The sequence below is a fragment of the Bolinopsis microptera genome, chromosome 7 (genome assembly GCF_026151205.1).
Source record: "Bolinopsis microptera isolate Bmic1 chromosome 7, MBARI_Bmic_1.0, whole genome shotgun sequence".
Taxonomy (NCBI): Eukaryota; Metazoa; Ctenophora; class Tentaculata; order Lobata; family Bolinopsidae; genus Bolinopsis; species Bolinopsis microptera.
In genome coordinates this window covers 10,247,553-10,269,538 of record NC_087078.1, presented here as the reverse complement: position 1 = coordinate 10,269,538, position 21,986 = coordinate 10,247,553, and the positions used below count along the sequence as shown (strand labels likewise).

The window sequence follows — 21,986 nt, the reverse complement described above, 5'->3', positions numbered from 1 at the left end:
CATATTTTAACCAATGAACTTGAAACTTTTGGAAAAGTTTTCAATTATCAAGCCAAATGTGTGCAAAAAATTTTGAGTTCTTAGCTTAAAGCGTTCTCATTTTATGAAGACAATAGTGAAAAAGAGGGAGTGTCACGCCACGCCCACTGTAATTGGGCGTGGCTTACGAAACTTTCAGGAAATCTAAGTTTGACCCATATCTATAATCTCTGAAATTTTGGTGCAATTTGGAGACGAATTACGTGAGTTATTAAGAGGTTGCGTGTGGGTAGTCACTTATGGGCCACCCTGTACTATTATAACTTTTATTTTAGCTTGGTCGTTCCTTTCGAATATAATAAACTATTGAGCTTAAGTAAAATTAAAGACTGTAGTTAATGAAATAAGATTATACATTTTGGGATACTGTCCCGGTGGTTCAACTGGGAAAATATTTGTAATTTTCATTGGATAAGGCACGTTATCAATTCCAAATTCCTTCACGATCGAATTTTAAATAAATGTACTTTTATATATCTCTTATATTCCAATACCTCAGAATGTCTAAAGACTGTAAACAAGAGATCAAATCAGAACAAGTGGAGATCCCAGAAAAGTCAAACGGTTTCCTGTGCCCAATGTGTGGAGCACATTACTTTTCAGAAGACTACTTTGTTGAGCACATCAAAGAACATAAAACAAATTCAAATTATAGTACAATAAAACAAGAACTTACACCTGAATCAGATAAACCATATATTTTTATCTGTCCAGTTTGTGCTGAACATGTTTACTCAGAGAGTCTGTTAATAGAACATGTAAAGCAGCACCATGATCATAGCAGGCCAGAAGTACCTGACTACTTTGATACTTCAGATAACTTGACTGGAACTGATCCTCAGAGGACATTAGTTCTGTCTCTTAGTAAGAGTCCGCCTGTGAGACCATTTAGGTGTTCACAGTGTACATTCAGTGCAGCATATTCGAGAACACTTATAGAACATCAAAAGATTCACTCTAGCTCTGTAGAGAACCGTTTAAAATGTTCTGAGTGTTCATTTGCTACAAAACATACCGGTGATCTTACTGTACATATGAGAACTCACTCAGGTGAGAAACCCTTCAAGTGTTCTGAGTGTTCATATGCTGCAAAATATTCAAGTCATCTTACTAGACATATGAGAACTCACTCAAGTGAGAAACCCTTCAAGTGTTCTGAGTGTTCATTTGCTACAAAACATGCAGGTGATCTTACTGTACATATGAGAACTCACTCAGGTGAGAAACCCTTCAAGTGTTCTGAGTGTTCATATTCTGCAAGACGAGCAGATCATCTTACTGTGCATATGAGAACTCACTCAGGTGCAAAACCTTTCAAGTGTTCTAAGTGTTCATATGCTGCAAAACATGCAAGTCATCTTACTAGACATATGAGAACTCACTCAGGTGACAAACCCTTCAAATGTTCTGAGTGTTCATATGCTGCAAGACAAGCAATGCATCTTACTAAACACATGAGAACTCACTCTGGGGAGAAATGATGCAAATGTTCACAGAGCTCTAATGCTGCAAGAAAAATGAGTGATCCTACAAGAAATATTAGAATCCACTATGGTGAGAAACTAAATTGGCAGTCCTGCAAGATGTTGTTCAGTTCTTGATAATATGGTGAGACATTATGATTTGGAATTTGTTGCCTTTATTGACATTAAGGCCAGAGGGGGGGGTAAATGGCACTTTTCTAGTTTTCACATATTTGATAATAGCTGCTGGAGACGAACAAGAAGAAAAAAACCGGATCAAAATCTGACCTTGCGTTCCTGAGATATCGCGCGCTAAATTTTGAGGTTTACCTGTAATCACATGTTAAACTGGATATTTAAACGGCTGTAACTTTTTTGACCTTTCGATTCCTTAGTTGAGAAAACTGGCCACTCCCTGATCTTGAGGTTTGGTACAGTGGTTCCTTGGACAATTATCCTCATTTATGATGCAGCGATTTTTTTTATTTGACTCGGTTCTTGAATCATGAGGTTAACCATGTCAAAAATTCGACAAATTTAGCTGGTTAACCTCATAATTCGAGAAACGAGTCGAATAAAAAAAATCGCTGCATCTAATGTCTAGATACTTGTCCAAGGAACCACTGTACCAAATCTCAATATCAGAGGGTGGTTGGTTTTCTCAACTAAGGAACTGGAAGTCACAGAATGTGTTTTGAGATAGATGCAATTTAGTGTTTTCAAAATTTTGAATATTCACTGGAATGTATCACAGTTCGTTAGTTAGGACTTTTTATACACTTAATAACGTTTGCTTGATCAGACCTGGCCGTCCCCTGAATGATTTTAGCCACTTTCAGTAGTTAATGTCCTTGTATTGTAAAAAATGAGGTTAACCAAGACTTCCTGTAAACACTAACTGCTTAAAATTTGGTTGTTAACCTCGCTTTAGACCATATAACACTGGGATTGGTTTATCAATATGTTATTATATATGTAGTAAAACATTTGCACAGTATAACGATTAAGTTTTTGAGGTTAACATGTAATTGACTGGTCAGATATTCAAAAAATGAGAGGTTAACCTCATTTTTAAGCCATTTACGGGCAAAATCTTCTACTAAAATATGGTCAGTTCAAATCACCTTTGTCACGTGATTATAGTTGTAGGCATTGTGATACCAATAGATACCTCACTTCGATATTGTGGTACATTACAAAAGTAAGAATCGTATGTATATTCCCTACGGTACCAAAATGTGATGGTTAACCTCATTTTTTTCATTTTCCAAGATAAAAGAAAGTCATTCAACACGTCATCTATTTGGAAATGTGTATACCGTAAACTTACGATGAAAATAATAACTCTATCATGTGATCTATTCTCGCTATATCTAAAAGAAGAGGTTAACCTCATTTAATCACGTTTGGATATTAATTTTTCTGATAATTATGAACCTAAAGTTTAGAGTTTACATTTGCTGACCGAAATAACAAAAAATTATGGCGTGTAATAAAATTTTAACCTCAATTTTATTAACCTCAATGTTGTATAGTCAATTTTGTGAAAATCGGTTAACCTCAATTATGAAATAAAGTTAATCAGCTACAAATATGTGAATAGCAGCAATGTTTTTGTCATCCAAAATTAAATCGATTTAGAAAATAATATTTTGGTAGAAATTTTTGACCCCTTACCCCCCCCTCTGGCCTTAAGTAATGGAGCATTGTCGTGGCTGTATTTGTTTGAAATCCCCCGTAATCAGTTTTACAAATAGCTATGGTGTTAAAATTACACTACTCTATTTGCACTAGTTTTTTGTTTATTTATGAGCAAATTTTGCATCCTCAGTCCTCAACAGAGTATGAGCTATTGATATTGTTATAAAGTGCCTCACTTTTCAGTGCCAGTATGGAAGTTTCCCTCTACCAGATTTGTTTTAAGAAAACTCTCAAATGTTTGACATGATCGACCTTGGTAAGTTCAAACAGATGTTTAATCGATAATATGCATTGATTGTTGATTATACATTTTACATCGTAATTTAAAGTAAGTAATATTATAAAATGCACACAACCTGTCTAGATTGATTGCTTCACGAGTAACCAGACTAAGCTGTGTAGAATTCTGCCCGACACAGATGTATATGTGGTTAAAATAGAAGGAAAATGTTTATATATTGATGGGTTAGTTGTATAAAACTGGAAATTCTTGTTAATATTTGGATAAATTAGATAACACTAGAAACTCCAGGTAACCAAATGAACAGCAAATTTCCAAAAACCTGGACAGACATATCAATCAGATCGATCATGTAACAGATAGTCGTTTTAAAACACAAAGAATCCAAGAAACTAGTAATAGTTGGCAACACACATCTGTACTGGAATCCTAAATACCACATAATAGCACTGTTCCACATACATGCCCTGTGTAGCAAGATCCAGGCTGTTAGGGAGGTTTATCAGAAGCAGGGGGAGGGTGTCAGTGTGGTTATTTGTGGTGATATGAACTCTCAGACAACCAGTTTAGTTCATGCTTATCTCACTGATGGAGTGGTCTCGCAGGTATCTGAACAATTCTTATTCTCAGCTACTAAATTTGTATTTTATCTATTGTGTTGTACTGCAATACAAGTTAGGCTGTTTTCTTATAGTTCAAGTGGCTTACTTCATCAGAACAATTTTCAGTTATTTTGATTTCCATACGTTAGAAAGGTACAAAGTTTCACAACACAACATAATATATTCAGGTCGAGAATGGGGACGAATTGCAAAACTTCTTGCATAAAAATGTTTGGAATCCTTTAAAACTTACTCTGGCCCGGGGTGAACCAAACTACACAAACTATACTGCTGACTTTAAAGACGTTATAGATTACATCGTGTGTGACGAAAATTCAACGGTTAGTTGGAGAAGCTATAATCTTTGTTTTGATCATTATGATTACAAATAAATTCTCACTTTACCATCAATATTATCTAGTTCTCGTCTTAAAAAGACAGAAGCTAATGTTTGGATTTTATATCAAAAATATTTTCACAACTACAATTAAATATATTTATATTAACGTTACAGAAGGAATATATTTATATTAGTCCGAGGAGTCATCACTCTCCTCGTGTCCTAAGATGGCGTTAATCTTGTCGCATATCTTAGAGATCGTGATTTTCGATTTGTGTGATTTATACTTTAAAAACACCTTTTTCTAATTTTTCAGGTTGGTCACGTGACTCTATCTCCAAATCTGTCTGATCTGGAGAAAAGTGAGGGATGTCCTAGTCCTATATTTCCCTCTGATCATCTTCCCATTATATCTGATATTATCCTACTTGGAGATACTGTTTAGATCTTAACAACTTTTAGCACTTTCTGTGAAATATTACTTCCATCGTTGATCGTGTGTGGAGTATTTTTTTGAATTCGTGAATTCGGGGATTAGTTATTATTGATATTATTCAGTACGTATGATATTATATTACAAACAGTTTTGTTTTATAAAGTTAACATTTAAATGTGATTTACATTGTTAATAATTTATGTGCTTTGGTAATATAACGTGGTGTGAATATTAGTAAGTTTTAATTTTCTGTTACTATCAAATAACGGAGTAGTTCGCTGTTTATTAGTCTCATGATTGAAATACTGATATCTGGATATTATCCGGTTGGAAGAGACAAGGACAAGTGAAACAAGGAAGTTAGGAGTAAGGGCAACTTTTCGGCGTCAACGCCATCTTCAGGCTCAAATTATTTGTTATATAGTAGTGTTGAAAGTATTAATACTTTCAACACTACTATATAACAAATAATTTGAGCCTGAAGATGGCATTGACGCCGAAAATTTGCCCTTACTCCTAACTTCCTTGTTTCACTTTTCCTTGTCTCTTCCAACCGGATAATATCCAGATATCAGTATTTCTGTTACTATATTTAACTATTATTTTAGCTTGGTCGGTCCTTTCGAATATAATTAACTTTTGAGCTAGAGTCATCTTTTCTAAAATTAGAGACCGTAGTTAATGAAATAAGGTTCAAGATTATAAATTTTGAGATACTGTCCGGCATAGGTGCAGATTTCGTTTTGAGGTGAACTTTTATGTTCCCGAGAAACCTCTTAAGTTTGCTTATTTTTCTCCTCGGGCACATTCGTAGCCTAGGGGCCAGGTAAACCTAAACTACATATTGACCGTTATGTACGTCGGTATCTGTTGAGGAGCCAAATCATCTGAAAAGCCCTAAACCTATATTTTGCTCAGGCATGTAGCCAGGATTTTTCTTTGGGGGGGGGGGGGGGGGGGGCTGTCGGCGAGCAAAGGGGCGGACCCCAATGGCGGGGGCTAGGTGGGCGCAGCCCCCGGAAAAATTTTGCGAAATAGGGTCTTTTAGGCTAAATTGAAAGTTGAATGAATTTACAAAAATGTATGGTTTGGCATAATCATTGCCTACAATCCTGACCTGAGTAATTTCCCCCTTTGAGACTTTATTTTGGGTCGAAAATTGAGTTTATCGAGAGGAAGTGAAAAATCTCTGGTTCAAATTTGGATTTGAAGCCATGTTAACATTTTTCTGTGGAGGTCACTTTTTTGCGCAGAAAGCGCTCGATTTTAGGGGAAAAAATTTATGTTTGCTTTTAATTTTTATGGTCCTGTCGGCACCTGAAATCGACGAAATCTGCAGGGGTGCTGTCCGGCCGGTTTAATTGGGCAAATATTTGTGATTTTTATTGGATAAGGCAAGAAACTAAAAACTCATCTCTTTGAAAACGTATTTGTATAAGTATCATGTATTACCTTTCTCATAAAATCCATACTTCATAAAAATAAGTTCTTATGTACATGTTACTCATGAGTCGCTTTAGATGGTTTGAACTGAATCTTTGGGTTTTGAGTTCGTTATGGCTATAAAGCGATGTATAAATTCCTACTTATTATTATTATTAAGTTATTAATAATAACACATTCCTTCATGATCGAATTTTAAATAAATGTACTTTATATATCTCTTATATTCCAATACCTCAGAATGTCTAAAGACTGTAAACAAGAGATCAAATCAGAACAAGTGGAGATCCCAGAAAAGTCAAACGGTTTCCTCTGCCCAATGTGTGGAGCACATTACTTTTCAGAAGACTACTTTGTTGAGCACATCAAAGAACATAAAACAATATCAAATTGTACAATAAAACAAGAACTTACATCTGAATCAGATAAACCATCTATTTTTATCTGTCCAGTTTGTGCTGAACATGTTTACTCAGACACTCAGTTAATAGAACATGTAAAGCAGCACCATGATCATAGCAGCCCAGAAGTACCTGACTACTTTGATACTTCAGATAACTTGACTGGAACAGATCCTCAGAGGACATTAGTTCTGTCACCTAGTGAGAGCCCGCCTGTGAGACCATTTGGGTGTTCACAGTGTACATTCAGTGCAGCATATTGGAGAATACTTAAAGAACATCAAAAGATTCACTCAGTCGAGAAACCCTTCAAGTGTTCAGAGTGTTCATTTGCTGCAAATCATGCAAGTCATCTTACTGAACATATGAGAACTCACTCAGGTGATAAACCCTTCAAATGTTCAGAGTGTTCATATGCTACAAAACAAGCAAGTCATCTTACTGTTCATATGAGAACTCACTCAGGTGAGAAACCCTTCAAATGTTCTAAGTGTTCATATGCTGCAAAATATGCAAGTCATCTTACTAGACATATGAGAACTCACTCAGGTGAGAAACCCTTCAAGTGTTCTGAGTGTTCATATGCTACAAAACGAGCAGGTGCTCTTACTGAACATATGAGAACTCACTCAGGTGAGAAACCCTTCAAATGTTCTGAGTGTTCATATGCTACAAAACATGCAGGTCATCTAACTAGACATATGAGAACTCACTCAGGTGAGAAACGCTTCAAATGTTCTGAGTGTTCATTTGCTGCAAGACAAGCTATGCATCTTACTAGACACATGAGAACTCACTCTGGGGAGGAATGATTCAAATGTTCACAGAGCTCCTATGCTGCAAGAAAAATGAGTGATCCTACAAGAAATATTCTAGAATCCACTATGGTGAGAAAATAAATTGGCAGTCCTGCAAGATGTTGTTCAGTTCTTGATAAGATGGTGAGATATTATGATTTGGACTTTGGTGCTTTTATTGACATTAAGTAATCTAGTAATGGAGCATCGTCGTGGTTGTATCTGTTTAAAATCCCCCCGTTATCAGTTTTACAAATGGCTATTGTGTCAAAATTACACTACTCTATTTGCACTAGTTTCCTGTTTATTTATGAGCAAATTTTGCATCCTCAGTGCTTAACAGAGTATGAGTAATTTATATTTTTATAAAGTGCCTCACTTTTCAGTGCCAGTATGAAAGTTTCCCTTTTACCAGATTTGTATCAAGAACAAGAATTGCGCCGGTTAGCGGACGCTATATTTCCATCGACCGTAATTAATTCCAATTAACGATGCCATTGTCAATTATTTGAATCGAAAGTTAAACGACCGGACACCGTAGCGCAGCCTGTGCGGTGATATGCATGATGCAGTTAAAAGGACATCTGTCCGACAGCGACTCTTGTCCGGCTCAATATGTTACCAGAAAAAAAAGACATCTGTCCGAAATCCATACCGCTCTCCTGTGTGTAATGTAGGCTGTGATGTGATTGGCAGCTTGTTAGTGTACGGCTAGCATGATCCTGTCCTCAAATAGTCAATCACGTATCGATGGATCAGATCTCAATGGATCAAATCAGCATTATATTAGGACTGTGGGAGCAACGTCACAAGATTACACGTGAGCTTGTGAAATACGAACGTGATCCGAAATTACAAATGTGATCCGAAAGTTGGACAGATGTCGCCAAAACCGACTCCTATCTGACAGCGACTCTTGTCCGAAACCGGTAATTCGACTGTCGGACAGATGCCACCCAATCAAATCTGTGGTAGTTAATACAATGTGAATCATAATAAAATGTATCGTTCATTTCGTCTAAATATAATGAATCAATCTATTCGCAATCATGTTCAACATGATAGTCATAACATCATAATTTATACAACAACATAACGGATTACTAATATCGGGAGCCAAGCACCCACAACAAAATGAGAAGTTTGCATCGCATGAAGTTAACGAAAGCTTAAACGACAACTATCAATGCGAATCAAAATGTATAATAGCGAAAAGAGATATACATGCGCGACGTACACGATTTATTAGCTCGATTCTTGGTATAGAGTACACCTTGACATAAAAGCATTGTGAAATGCGCGCGCGCAACCATCACGTAATAATTTGTAAAGGAGCACGTGTTTGCGGAGGTTAATGCATGTTTTGCTTTGTGACACCACGAAAAACCTATACCCACTATACCCATTCTCAAATCCTACCACTTCTAACCATCTATTGCCTTTTTAGGCGATGGAAAAAATCTTAAATGTTCATGTTGGACTTGAACGACCTTGGTAAGTTCAAACAGATGTTTAATCGATAATATGCAATGATTATTGATTATACATTTGACATTGTAATTTAAAGTAAGTAATATCATAAAATGCACACAACCTGTCGAGATTGATTGCTTCACGAATGTAACCAGACTAAACTGTGTAGAATTCGGCCCGACACATATGTGGTTAAATTGGAAGGAAACTGTTTATATATTGATGGGTTAGTTGTATAAAACTGGAAATTCTTGTTAATATTTGGATAAATTAGATAACACTAGAAACTCCAGGTAACCAAATGAACAGCAAATTTCCAAAAACCTGGACAGACATATCAATCAGATCGATCATGTAACAGATAGTCGTTTTAAAACACAAAGAATCCAAGAAACTAGTAATAGTTGGCAACACACATCTGTACTGGAATCCTAAATACCACATAATAGCACTGTTCCACATACATGCCCTGTGTAGCAAGATCCAGGCTGTTAGGGAGGTTTATCAGAAGCAGGGGGAGGGTGTCAGTGTGGTTATTTGTGGTGATATGAACTCTCAGACAACCAGTTTAGTTCATGCTTATCTCACTGATGGAGTGGTCTCACAGGTATCTGAAGAATTCTTATTCTCAGCTACTATTTTTATTTTATTTATTGTTTTGTGCTGCAGTATAAGTTAAGCTGTCTTGCTTGTTAATCTTCAGGTGGTTTACTTCGTTTGAGATTTCATACTAGCCTATTTTTGACAAAATCATTTTAATGGAATATCCATTAAAACGCGCTGAATCGTTAATTAAATTAACAATTTATGAGTAACTTCGATCTCCATACGTTAGAAAGGTTCAAAGTTTCGCAACACAACATAATATATTCAGGTCGAGAATGGGGGCGAATTGCAAAACTTCTTGCATAAAAATGTTCGGAATCCTTTAAAACTTACTCTGGCCCGGGGTGAACCAAACTATACAAACTATACTGCTGACTTTAAAGACGTTATAGATTATATCGTGTGTGACGAAAATTCAACGGTTAGTTGGAGAAGCTATAATTTCTATTTAGATCATTATGATTACAAATAAATTCACTCCTCACAATCGAGACCATATTATCTAGTTCTCGTCTTCAAAAGACAGAAGCTAATGTTTGGATTTTATATCAAAACTATTTTCACAACTACAATTAAATATATTTATTGAGGACGTTATATAAGGAATATATTAAATTAGTCCGAGGAGTCATCACTTTCCTCGCGGCCTAAGATGGTGTTAATCTTGTCGCATATCGTAGAGATCATGATTTTCGATTAGTGTGATTTATACTTTAAATACCTTTTTCTAATTTTTCAGGTTGGTCACGTGACTCCATCTCCAAACCTCTCTGATCTGGAGAAAAGTGAGGGATGTCCTGGTGCTATATTTCCCTCTGATCATCTTCCCATTATATCTGATATCTTACTTGGAGATACTGTTTAACAATTTTTAGCACTTTCTGTGAAATATTACTTCCATCGTTTACGGGTGTATGTCCCACAGATGAATGGTGGTTTTTCAAACTTCTCTCAAAATTAGAAATAGAACTCATTTTACACAATATTGTTGCAAATTTATCAAAAATAGTCTAAAATTTTCTTCCCGGCAATTAAAATTTTAAAATTTCATAAATTTGTGCTCGAAAAAGTTTCCCAAAAATCACAGTGTACATTCAGTGCAGCATCTTCGAGAACACTTATAGAACATCAAAAGATTCACTCTGAAGAGAAACCTTTAAAATGTTCAGAGTATGTATGTCCCACAGATGAATGGTGGTTTTTCAAACTTCTCTCAAAATTAGAAATAGAACTCATTTTACACAATATTGTTGCAAATTTATCAAAAATAGTCTAAAATTTTCTTCCCGGCAATTAAAATTTTAAAATTTCATAAATTTGTGCTCGAAAAAGTTTCCCAAAAATCATCCTTGTTTTGACTATGCCCCACAGGTGCATGGTTTAAAGATTCTTTAAAAAACTGAAACGGTACTTACTATCCTGTATTTTTCTCTGGAGTATTATTGTCAGATATATATTACATAATAATAGCCAGCTTATATAGATTTTATAGATTTATACAACCATAAAAAATCGGTTTTTTCTCAACCATGCCCCACAGATGACAGGTTGAGAGTAGAAAAGTAGGAATATTTTCCTGAAATGTTACATTTCAATCGTTTCAAAGTGTCCACTACTAATAATCAGTGTATTTTCATGATTATACTAGAACTAAATATGTTATTTGAATAATTTAATAAGTAGTAAATCAAAATATTTTATACCTTGCATCTGTGGGGCATTTTATAGCTTTGTATATTAACATGAATTCTTTCAGGCATCATGTAGACCAACTTATAAATAATAAACCTTATTGATATACTTCTAATTTAAAAACCTTTAATAGTAATTAAGTTATGAATTCGCAAGATAGAGCTTGGAAATGTGGCTGTGGCACAATAATGCCACGCCTGACGTACCTGTGTTGTACAAGGTGTAATGCAGGCAAAGAAAAAGGAGAGTCCCTTCTATGTAAACGAGGAGACTGGAAGTGTCTGCTACAGATGTAACAAGAAGAAAGCAATATAAACTTTACGTTTTTATTTTAATTGTAAAGTTTGTTTTTTATTTTAGATGCAAGGTTTTAAAAAAAGTATGTCCTGTGATTCCAAATTTTGAAAATATTGTTAGATCTTTTCAATTTATTTGAAAAAATATAAGTCCTACACTTCCTGTTATTTGAAATAGTGGCATTTAATTTGATATGGATTTAGATCGCTGTTTTAGTTCAAAAGTCAACATTATGAAATCCTAGTCAGCAATATAAAATAAAAATATCTTAATGAGATTTTGTGAATCGCATGCATGCATAAAGTTATTAATGTAACAGCCAGTTTCACTGGATTATTTAATCAAAAACGTTAATTTTGAAGAATAAAATGTGAAAAAACTCACACGCCCCACAGAAGTCAGGTCATATGCCCCACAGATGAAAGGTTTCTCATTTTTCACTAATTATAATATTTATTTTCCATAATATTGGTCAAATGTTGCTGATACTCTCATAGTATCTCAATTGTACTTTATATATGTTTAGACTATTAAAACAAATCTCACAGACAAACATTAACTCCCAATTAGTGAAAAATGAGAAACCTTTCATCTGTGGGGCATATGACCTGACTCCTGTGGGGCGTGTGAGTTTTTTCACATTTTATTCTTCAAAATTAAAGTTTTTGATTAAATAATCCAGTGAAACTGGCTGTTACATTAATAACTTTATGCATGCATGCGATTTACAAGATTTCTTCAAAATATTTTTACTTTATAGTGCTGACTAGGATTTCATAATCTTGACTTTTGAACTAAAACAGCGATCTAAATCCATATCAAATTAAATGCCACTATTTCAAATAACAGGAAGTGTAGGACTTATATTTTTTTCAAATAAATTGAAAAGATCTAACAACATTTTCAAAATTTGGAATCACAGGACATACTTTTATAAAACCCGTTCATCTGTGGGGCACCTTGCATCTGTGGGGCATACACCCGTATCGTGTGGAGTATTTTGCTGAATTTGTAAATTCGGGGATTAGTTATTATTGATATTATTCAACTGTATGATATCATATTACAAACAGATTTGTTTTATAAAGTTAACATTTAAATGCGATTTACATTGTTAATAATTTATGTACTTTGGTTACGTGGTGTGAATATTAGTAAGTTTTAATTTTATGTTACTATAACTATTATTTTAGCTTGGTCGTTCCTTTCGAATATAATAAACTTTTGAGCTAGAGTCATCGTTTTTAAAATTAGAGACCGTAGTTAATGAAATAAGGTTCAAAATTATAAATTTTGAGATACCGTCCGGGCGGTTTAACTGGGCAAATATTTGTGATTTTCATTGGATAATGCTCGTGGTCAATGCCAAATTCTTTCACGATCGAATTTTAAATAAATGTACTTTATATATCTCTTATATTTCGATACCTCAGAATGTCTAAAGACTGTAAACAAGAGATCAAATCAGAACAAGTGGAGATCCCAGAAAAGTCGAACGGTTTCCTCTGCCCAATGTGTGGAGCACATTACTTTCCAGAAGACTACTTTGTTGAGCACATCAAAGAACATAAAACAATATCAAATTGTACAATAAAACAAGAACTTACATCTGATTCAGATGAACCATCTATTTTTATCTGTCCAGTTTGTGCTGAACATGTTTACTCAGACACTCAGTTAATAGAACATGTAAGGCAGCACCATGATCATAGCAGCCCAGAAGTACCTGACTACTTTGATACTTCAGATAACTTGACTGGAACAGATCCTCAGAGGACATTAGTTCTGTCTCCTAGTGAGAGTCTGCCTGTGAGACCATTTAGGTGTTCACAGTGTACATTCAGTGCAGCATCTTCGAGAACACTTATAGAACATCAAAAGATTCACTCTGAAGAGAAACCTTTAAAATGTTCAGAGTGTTCATATGCTACAAAACGAGCAGGTGATCTTACTGTACATATGAGAATTCACTCAGGTGAGAAACCCTTCAAGTGTTCTGAGTGTTCATATGCTACAAAACATGCAGGTAATCTTACTAAACATATGAGAACTCATTCAGGCAAGAAACCCTTCAAGTGTTCAGAGTGTTCATTTGCTGCAAGACAAGCAGGTAATCTTACTGAACATATGAGAACTCACTCAGGTGAGAAACCCTTCAAATGTTCTGAGTGTTCATTTGCTGCAAGACACGCATGTAATCTTACTGTACATATGAGAACTCACTCAGGTGATAAACCCTTCAAATGTTCTGAGTGTTCATATGCTACAAAACGAGCAGGTGATCTTACGGTACATATGAGAACTCACTCAGGTGAGAAACCCTTCAAGTGTTCTGAGTGTTCATTTGCTGCCAGAAACGCATGTAATCTTAATAGACATATGAAAACTCACTCAGGTGATAAACCCCTTAAACTCTTCAAATGTTTTGAGTGTTCATTTGCTGCAAGACAAGCAATGCTTCTTACTAGACACATGAGAAGTCACTCTGGGGAGAAATGATTCAAATGTTCCAGAGGTCCTATACTGCAAGAAAAATGAGTGATCCTACAAGAAAAATTAGAATCCACTATGGTGAGAAACTATATTGGCAGTCCTGCAAGATGTTGTTCAGTTCTTGATAAGATGGTGAGACATTATGATTTGGACTTTGGTGCCTTTAAGTAATGGAGCATCGTAGTGGTTGTATCTGTTTGAAATCCCCCGTAATCAGTGTTACAAATATCTATTGTGTCAAAATTACACTACTATATTTGCACTAGTTTCCTTTTTATTTATGAGCAAATTTTGCATCCTCAGTCCTCAACAGAGTATGAGTAATTGATATTTTTATAAAGTGCCTCACTTTTCAGTGCCAGTATGAAAGTTTCCCGGTTTACCAGATTTGTATCAAGAAAACTCTCAAATGTTGGACTTGATCGACCTTGGTAAGTTCAAACAGATGTTTAATCAATAATATATGCAATGATTATTGATTATACATTTGACATCGTAATTTAATTTTAAAGTAAGTAATATCATATAATGCTCACAACCTGTCTAGATTGATTGCTTCAGGAGTGTAACCAGACTAATCCGTGTAGAATTCGGCCCGACACAGATGTGGTTACATTAGAAGGAAACTGTTAATATATTGATGGGTTAGTTGTATAAAACTGGAAATTCTTGTTAATATTTGGATAAATTAGATAACACTAGAAACTCCAGGTAACCACAAAGAATCCAAGAAACTAGTAATAGTTGGCAACACACATCTGTACTGGAATCCTGAATACCACATAATAGCACTATTCCACATACACGCCCTGTGTAGCAAGATCCAGACTGTTAGGGAGGTTTATCAGAAGCAGGGGGAGGGTGTCAGTGTGGTTATTTGTGGTGATATGAACTCTCAGACAACCAGTTTAGTTAATGCTTATCTCACTGATGGAGTGGTCTCGCAGGTATCTGAAGAATTCTTATTCTCAGCTATTATTTGTATTTTATTTATTGTTTTGTTCTGCAATACAGGTTAGACTGTTTTGCTTATATGTAATGGGTGTTCAGGTGGCGCACTTCTTCGAAACAATTTTCAGTTACTTCGATTTCCATACGTTAGAAAGGTTCAAATTTTCACAACACAACATAATATATTCAGGTCGAGAATGGGGACGAATTGCAAAACTTCTTGCATAAAAATGTTCGGAATCCTTTAAAACTTACTCTGGCCCGGGGTGAACCAAACTACACAAACTATACTGCTGACTTTAAAGACGTTATAGATTATATCGTGTGTGATGAAAATTCAACGGTTAGTTGGAGAAGCTATAATAATCTCTATTTGATCATAATGATTACAAATAAATTCTCACTTTACTATCTTGTTTTCGTCTTAAAAAGATAGAAGCTAATGTTTGGATTTTATATCAAAACTATTTTCACAACTAGAACTACAATTAAATATATTTATTGAGGACGTTACAACTTACAGAAGCTCAAAAGGAATATATTTAAATTAGTCCGAGGAGTCATCAATTTCATCGCGGCCTAAGATGGCGTTAATCTTGTCGCATATCGTAGAGATCGTGATTTTTGATTTGTGTGATTTTTACTTTCAAATTTACCCTTTTTCTAATTTTCAGGTTGGCCACGTGACTCCATCTCCAAATCTGTCTGATCTGGAGGAAAGTGAGGGATGTCGTAGTGCTATATTCCCCTCTGATCATCTTCCCATTATATCTGATATCTTATATCTATATATTACTTGGAGATACTGATTAAATCTTAACTACTTTTAGCACTTTCTGTGAAATATTACTTCCATCTTTGATCGTGTATGGACTATTTTGTTGAATTTGTAAATTCGGGGATTAGTTATTATTGATATTATTCAGTATGATATCATATTACAAACAGTTTTGTTTTATTAAGTAAACAATTAAATGTGATTTACATTATTAATAATTGATGTGCTTTGGTTACGTGGTGTGAATATTAGTAAGTTTTAATTTTATGTTACTATAACTATTATTTTAGCTTGGTCGTTCCTTTCGAATATAATAAACTATTGAGCTTAAGTCATCGTTTCTAAAATTAGAGACCGTAGTTAATGAAATAAGGTTCAAGATTATAAATTTTGAGATACTGTCCGGCCGGTTTAATTGGGCAAATATTTGTGATTTTTATTGGATAAGGCAAGTTATCAATAACACATTCCTTCACTATCGAATTTTAAATAAATGTACTTTATATATCTCTTATATTCCAGTACCTCAGAATGTCTAAAGAATGTAAACAAGAGATCAAATCAGAACAAGTGGAGATCCCAGAAAAGTCAAACGGTTTCCTCTGCCCAATGTGTGGAGCACATTACTTTTCAGAAGACTACTTTGTTGAGCACATCAAAGAACATAAAACAATATCAAATTGTACAATAAAACAAGAACTTACATCTGAATCAGATAAACCATCTATTTTTATCTGTCCAGTTTGTGCTGAACATGATTACTCAGACACTCATTTAATAGAACATGTAAAGCAGCACCATGATCATAGCAGCCCAGAAATACCTGACTACTTTGATACTTCAGATAACTTGACTGGAACAGATCCTCAGAGGACATTAGTTCTGTCACCTAGTGAGAGCCTGCCTGTGAGACCATTTGGGTGTTCACAGTGTACATTCAGTGCAGCATATTGGAGAATACTTAAAGAACATCAAAAGATTCACTCAGTCGAGAAACCCTTCAAGTGTTCAGAGCGTTCATTTGCTGCAAAACATGCAAGTCATCTTACTGTCCCAGTGACATAAAGTGAGGAATCTAAGAATCTAATTCCTAGCCATATTAATTTCCATAGCCACGCCGACTAATTTTTGTCAACAAAATTATTAAATCAACTTTAAAATAGTCGCTCTCGGTTGTTACACACTGTAACGCCGCGCACTGTACTTTAATTCTATATTTATCCGAGAAGATGTTCGAATCGAGCGCAAATGCCAGATTCCTGTCAGGATCCTAGTTCTTGCGCTTAACTTGCGCGTTACCAAATAATCCAAGATATTTCTGTCAGGATCCAAGATTTTCCTACTACCAGTATGGTAGTATGGACTGTTTGGTAGTATGGTAGTATGGTAGTTGCAGGAACGCGCGAAGACCTATATGTCAATATTACGAAAGCGTGCATGAAATCGTAGCCTAGTCGGTTAATCCGTCGTTACTACATTAGCAGATCGCGAGTTCGAGACCTGGAAAGGAATTCTTTCACAATCTTTTGGCAATTATGAAGGGGGTGATGCAACGTCAATTAATGTCAGTATTCCATAAAAACCCCAAACTGACATTGACATTAATTGACATTAATTGACATTAATTGACATTAATTTGTCTTGAAATTTGAGATTATCATTATTCGATAAATATTCAAGATATTCACGTCTATGTAAGTTAGACCGGTTCAAAAAAACAAAATGTCCTTGAATAATTATGAGTACTAGCAGGAACCCGTCTTACTATAAAGTGGTGTCAAGACTCAAGAGACTAAAATAATTATTACCTATTTCGCGTTTTTGACACCACTTGGGGGTCCAAATTTTGGGCACTAAAATTCTTATTCCTTGGCCAATTTTTTATTTTTTCATACTGATTTGAAGGCCATTAAAGCATTTGACTCAGTCAAAAAAGTTTCAGTTGTATATCTTTTACGGTTTTTGAGGAAAGTCCCGTTAAAGTTGATGCCGTGGTGTCAGTAAAATGGCACGGAACCATATATATCGTCTCGCTTTATGTATAGTAAGATGTTCTTATCTGTTGATTCTTAGGTTCAAAGACCACCAAAAAAAATTTCAGCTTCCAACTCTTCCATCTTCGGTCCCCACCGGCCACGCCCATATTTTATTGGTTTCTTATACAGGTAAAATATCTAGAATCGGCTTTTTTAGTATGAAGGAGTAATGTTAGCTGTTTAAGATTCGTTATTCAAATATAAATGTCATGAAGGCATTTCGTTTAATGTGGGTTTTAAGTTCTGATGATGTTGAGAACCACGCCCTTGGATGGCCACGTCCATTTAAGAAAATTTAATTTCGGAAAACCGTATTATTTTAGTTTTATTATTTAATGATCTGAATTTTTTTCACATTTCACATTTCCATATGTGATAGTAGTGAATAAATTGATGATATAAACGTTCTAAAGTGCTAAAAATATGGTAGAACTACATAATCTCTGGTCGAAAAATATCGTGTCAATTAATGTCAGTATTCCAAAATTTTGCAAAACTGACATTGACATTAATTGACATTAATTGACATTAATTGACATTAATTGACGTTGCATCACCCCCATTATGAATAACTATACTAATGAATTAATAACTATACTAATGAATAACTAAACCTCTGTAATATAACTAGCAAAGTAAAATGAAATCGTTATCCGGCCGCGGAGCGGCCGAAAAATTTATGGTAGTCGTTTTAAAAATATATGGTAGCCGTTTTTTCTTTCCAGACTGGATTCCTAGTCCCTTTTTAAATTTATGTCACTGGGCTTACTGTACATATGAGAATTCACTCAGGTGAGAAACCCTTCAAGTGTTCTGAGTGTTCATATGCTACAAAACGAGCAGGTGCTCTTACTGAACATATGAGAACTCACCCAGGTGAGAAACCCTTCAAGTGTTCTGAGTGTTCATATGCTACAAGTAGAAATAGTGACCTTACTGTACATATGAGAAATCACTCAGGTGATAAACCCTTCAAGTGTTCTGAGTGTTCATATGCTACAAAACATGCAGGTCATCTAACTAGACATATGAGAACTCACTCAGGTGATAAACCCTTTAAGTGTTCTGAGTGTTCATTTGCTGCAAGACAAGCTATGCATCTTACTAGACACATGAGAACTCACTCTGGGGAGAAATGATTCAAATGTTCACAGAGCTCCTATGCTGCAAGAAAAATGAGTGATCCTACAAGAAATATTCTAGAATCCACTATGGTGAGAAAATGAATTGGCAGTCCTGCAAGATGTTGTTCAGTTCTTGATAAGATGGTGAGATATTATGATTTGGACTTTGGTGCTTTTATTGACATTAAGTAATCTAGTAATGGAGCATCAATTCATGGGCACATATTAGGTGCGATGGGTGCGGGATCGCACAATTTACCGTTTTCCGCACACTTCCGCATAATTTATTGTTTTCCGCACATTTCCGCACATTTTGTAATTATCTGCATATTTCCGCATAATCTTGCATTTTCCGCGTAATTTCGCATAATTGTGAAATTTTCGCGTTAAGATTTTCGAGTGTAAAAACCAAAATATGTTAAAAGTCGGGCCCTTTTAGGACCGTGACTCAGGCCCTTTCGGGACCCTGACTCAGGCCCTTTCGGGACCGTGACCCAGGCCCTTTTGGAACTCATACTTAGGCCACGTGACCCAGTTACCACGTGACTCAGGCCCTTTCGGGACCCTGACCCAGGCCCTTTCGGGACCCTGACCCAGGCTCTTTCGGGACCGTGACCCAGGCCCTTTTGGAACTCATGCTTACCACGTGACCCGGTTACCACGTGACCCAGGCCCTTTCTGGACCGTGACCCAGGCCCTTTCGGGACCGTGACCCAGGCCCTTTCGGGACCGTTATCCAGGCCCTTTCGGGACCCTGACCCAGGCCCTTTCGGGACCGTGACCCAGGCCCTTTTGGAACTCATGCTTAGGTCACGTGACCCAGTTACCACGTGACCCAGGCCCTTTCGAGACCGTGACCCAGGCCCTTTCGGGACCCTGACCCAGGCCCTTTCGGGACCCTGACCCAGGCCCTTTCGGGACCGTGACCCAGGCCCTTTTGGAACTCATGCTTAGGCCACGTGACTCAGGCCCTTTCGGGACCGTGACCCAGGCCCTTTCGGGACCGTTACCCAGGCCCTTTCGGGACCGTTACCCAGGCCCTTTCGGGACCGTGATCCATGAGGCCCTTTCGGGACCGTGACTCAGGCCATTATGGAACCCTCGTCGTTACCGTACTTCGATTATAGTGTATCAGTTATCATTCGTAGGTGATAATAGAAGAAGTAGGTGTAAAGGGTAATGAGCTTTATTCGTTGTAGCGTTGGCTTTATAGTGGGCTTAATGGATCTTGGATTAAATGGTTCACAAGTACTGACGATCAATGCCAACTTGAAGCGTGTCACATATTTGCGATCACGCGCATGGGATCTGATCGATTCTATCAAGAGGCGTCTTCAAATAACTGTATCCTGATTCCTGATCTCTACCAGATCAAGTCACTGTTCTCAGATAACTGAATCTCAATATAGGTTCAATCATGGTCTTAGTAAAGAACTACACCCTCAGTAACACATAAACAGACCTATTTTTGATAATAGCGGCGGTTATACGTTTAGAATTTCCAAAGTCCTTGAGAAAATGCAAAAAAAAACCGCACAATTCCCGCACAAATTTCGAAAAAATCGCCGCACATTTGCCGCATAATTGGTAAAAAATTACCGCACCTTACCGCACATTTTACCTTTATAGTCGGGTGCGGTACCGCATAATTTCGATTTTTTTACCGCACCTAATATGTGCCTCTGAGCATCGTGGTTGTATATGTTTAAAATCCCCCCGTTATCAGTTTACAAATGGCTATTGTGTCAAAATTACACTACTCTATTTGCACTAGTTTCCTGTTTATTGATGAGCAAATTTTGCATCCTCAGTGCTCAACAGAGTATGAGTAATTGATATTTTTATAAAGTGCCTCACTTTTCAGTGCCAGTATGAAAGTTTCCCTTTACCAGATATCAAGAAAAATCTTAAATGTTCATGTTGGACTTGAACGACCTTGATAAGTTCAAACAGATGTTTAATCGATAATATGCAATGATTATTGATTATACATTTGACATTGTAATACATTTGACATTGTAATTTAAAGTAAGTAATATCATAAAATAGACCTATTCTATCATACTGCTGTAGTATATGGATTAGAGCAACCCAAACAGACACCAACGCGAGGAAGTTCAAACGAGTTCAGGCATTGGCATTGAGAATGATGTCTGGTGCCATGCCTAGTACTCCCTTCATCGCACTGAACCACCTCACTAACACTCCAGATATCATACTTTTCCTGAGAGGTGAAGCAGCAAAGGGCACAGCCAGGCTTCAAGCTTATGGAAGCCTAACCCTCGAAACTATCGCCCCCAGAAAAGGTACCATCACAACTCACACCACTATCAACAAACAATTCATGGTAGATCTCAACATACCACCCAAAGCAGAGAGAGACCTATCTATACCAACCATGATGCTTGAACGACGCTTCACGGTCACCACTCCTGGAGCTGACAACATTGGATATAGAGGCTCACTCCAAAACACCATCGACAACATCCCCAGTGAAACCATCACCTGCTACACAGACGGGTCACGCACAGACTCAGGTAGCGGGGCTGGTTATATTATCACCACAGACAACAACAACACTACACTAGATGAAAGATCATTCAAGCTTCCCGATTATTGCACCGTTTATCAAACAGAACTCACTGCCATCATCGAAGCTTGTAAATATCTATCAACTTATACAAACACACACATCATCATATGGTCAGACAGTCTCTCCTCTATTCAAGCCATATCCTCACCTTCAACGAGGAGTAGGACTACAAGAGACTGTTACGACACCCTCAATACACTCGGATCCACTAACACCTTAGAGATCAGATGGATAGCTGCACACATTGGATTGTGGGGTAATGAAAAAGCAGACGAGCTGGCCAAAAATGGTACAACCAGTGAATCCACTTTGAATTGCCCAATTCCACAATCTTACATCAAACGCCTGATCAACGACAAAGTCACAAAACTTAATCAAGAATCATGGATTACTGATGGTCCCAGACACACTAAACTGACACTTGGACATAAAAACATCAACATCATCAAAAATCTCAACACTACACTCAGTAACAACAGA

The 21,986-nt window shown here is 36.4% G+C and overlaps 3 protein-coding genes across 3 annotated transcripts in view; all 3 read left to right on the top strand.

Moving 5' to 3' along the window:
* The first annotated feature begins 528 nt into the window (after window positions 1-528).
* On the top strand, window positions 529-14,030 carry LOC134818680 (zinc finger protein ZFP2-like). The gene is made up of 7 exons (XM_063828320.1): window positions 529-1,519; window positions 3,920-4,049; window positions 4,235-4,387; window positions 4,703-4,748; window positions 7,072-7,299; window positions 13,591-13,674; window positions 13,927-14,030. Exons 1-7 carry the CDS (start codon window positions 540-542, stop codon window positions 14,028-14,030), a joined length of 1,725 nt encoding a protein of 574 aa, XP_063684390.1. The 5' UTR covers window positions 529-539.
* Window positions 5,271-21,986, top strand: part of LOC134818462 (E3 SUMO-protein ligase RanBP2-like) — a 47,764-nt gene continuing 31,048 nt past the window's right edge. Inside the window, exon 1 of the mRNA XM_063828031.1 lies at window positions 5,271-5,300. The gene's annotated coding sequence lies outside the window, so the exon portion shown is untranslated. The remainder of the gene's footprint in view (window positions 5,301-21,986) is intronic.
* Window positions 12,087-16,174, top strand: LOC134818465 (2',5'-phosphodiesterase 12-like). Its single transcript, XM_063828035.1, has 5 exons — window positions 12,087-14,156; window positions 14,381-14,455; window positions 14,736-14,971; window positions 15,166-15,318; window positions 15,650-16,174. Exons 2-5 carry the CDS (start codon window positions 14,434-14,436, stop codon window positions 15,782-15,784), a joined length of 546 nt encoding a protein of 181 aa, XP_063684105.1. The 5' UTR covers window positions 12,087-14,156; window positions 14,381-14,433; the 3' UTR covers window positions 15,785-16,174.

Excerpts from the sequence above, each read along its gene's own strand:
- LOC134818680 (XM_063828320.1), top strand. The coding sequence starts at position 540 with ATGTCTAAAGACTGTAAACAAGAGATCAAATCAGAACAAGTGGAGATC. Across the intron at positions 1,520-3,919 it reads ACTCACTCTGGGGAGAAATG|CAAGATCCAGGCTGTTAGGG; the intron begins ATGCAAATGTTC and ends TGCCCTGTGTAG. Across the intron at positions 13,675-13,926 it reads ACATATGAGAACTCACTCAG|GTGATAAACCCCTTAAACTC; the intron begins GTGAGAAACCCT and ends AAACTCACTCAG.
- LOC134818465 (XM_063828035.1), top strand. The coding sequence starts at position 14,434 with ATGTTGGACTTGATCGACCTTG. Across the intron at positions 14,972-15,165 it reads CTGATGGAGTGGTCTCGCAG|GTCGAGAATGGGGACGAATT; the intron begins GTATCTGAAGAA and ends TAATATATTCAG. Across the intron at positions 15,319-15,649 it reads TGTGTGATGAAAATTCAACG|GTTGGCCACGTGACTCCATC; the intron begins GTTAGTTGGAGA and ends TCTAATTTTCAG.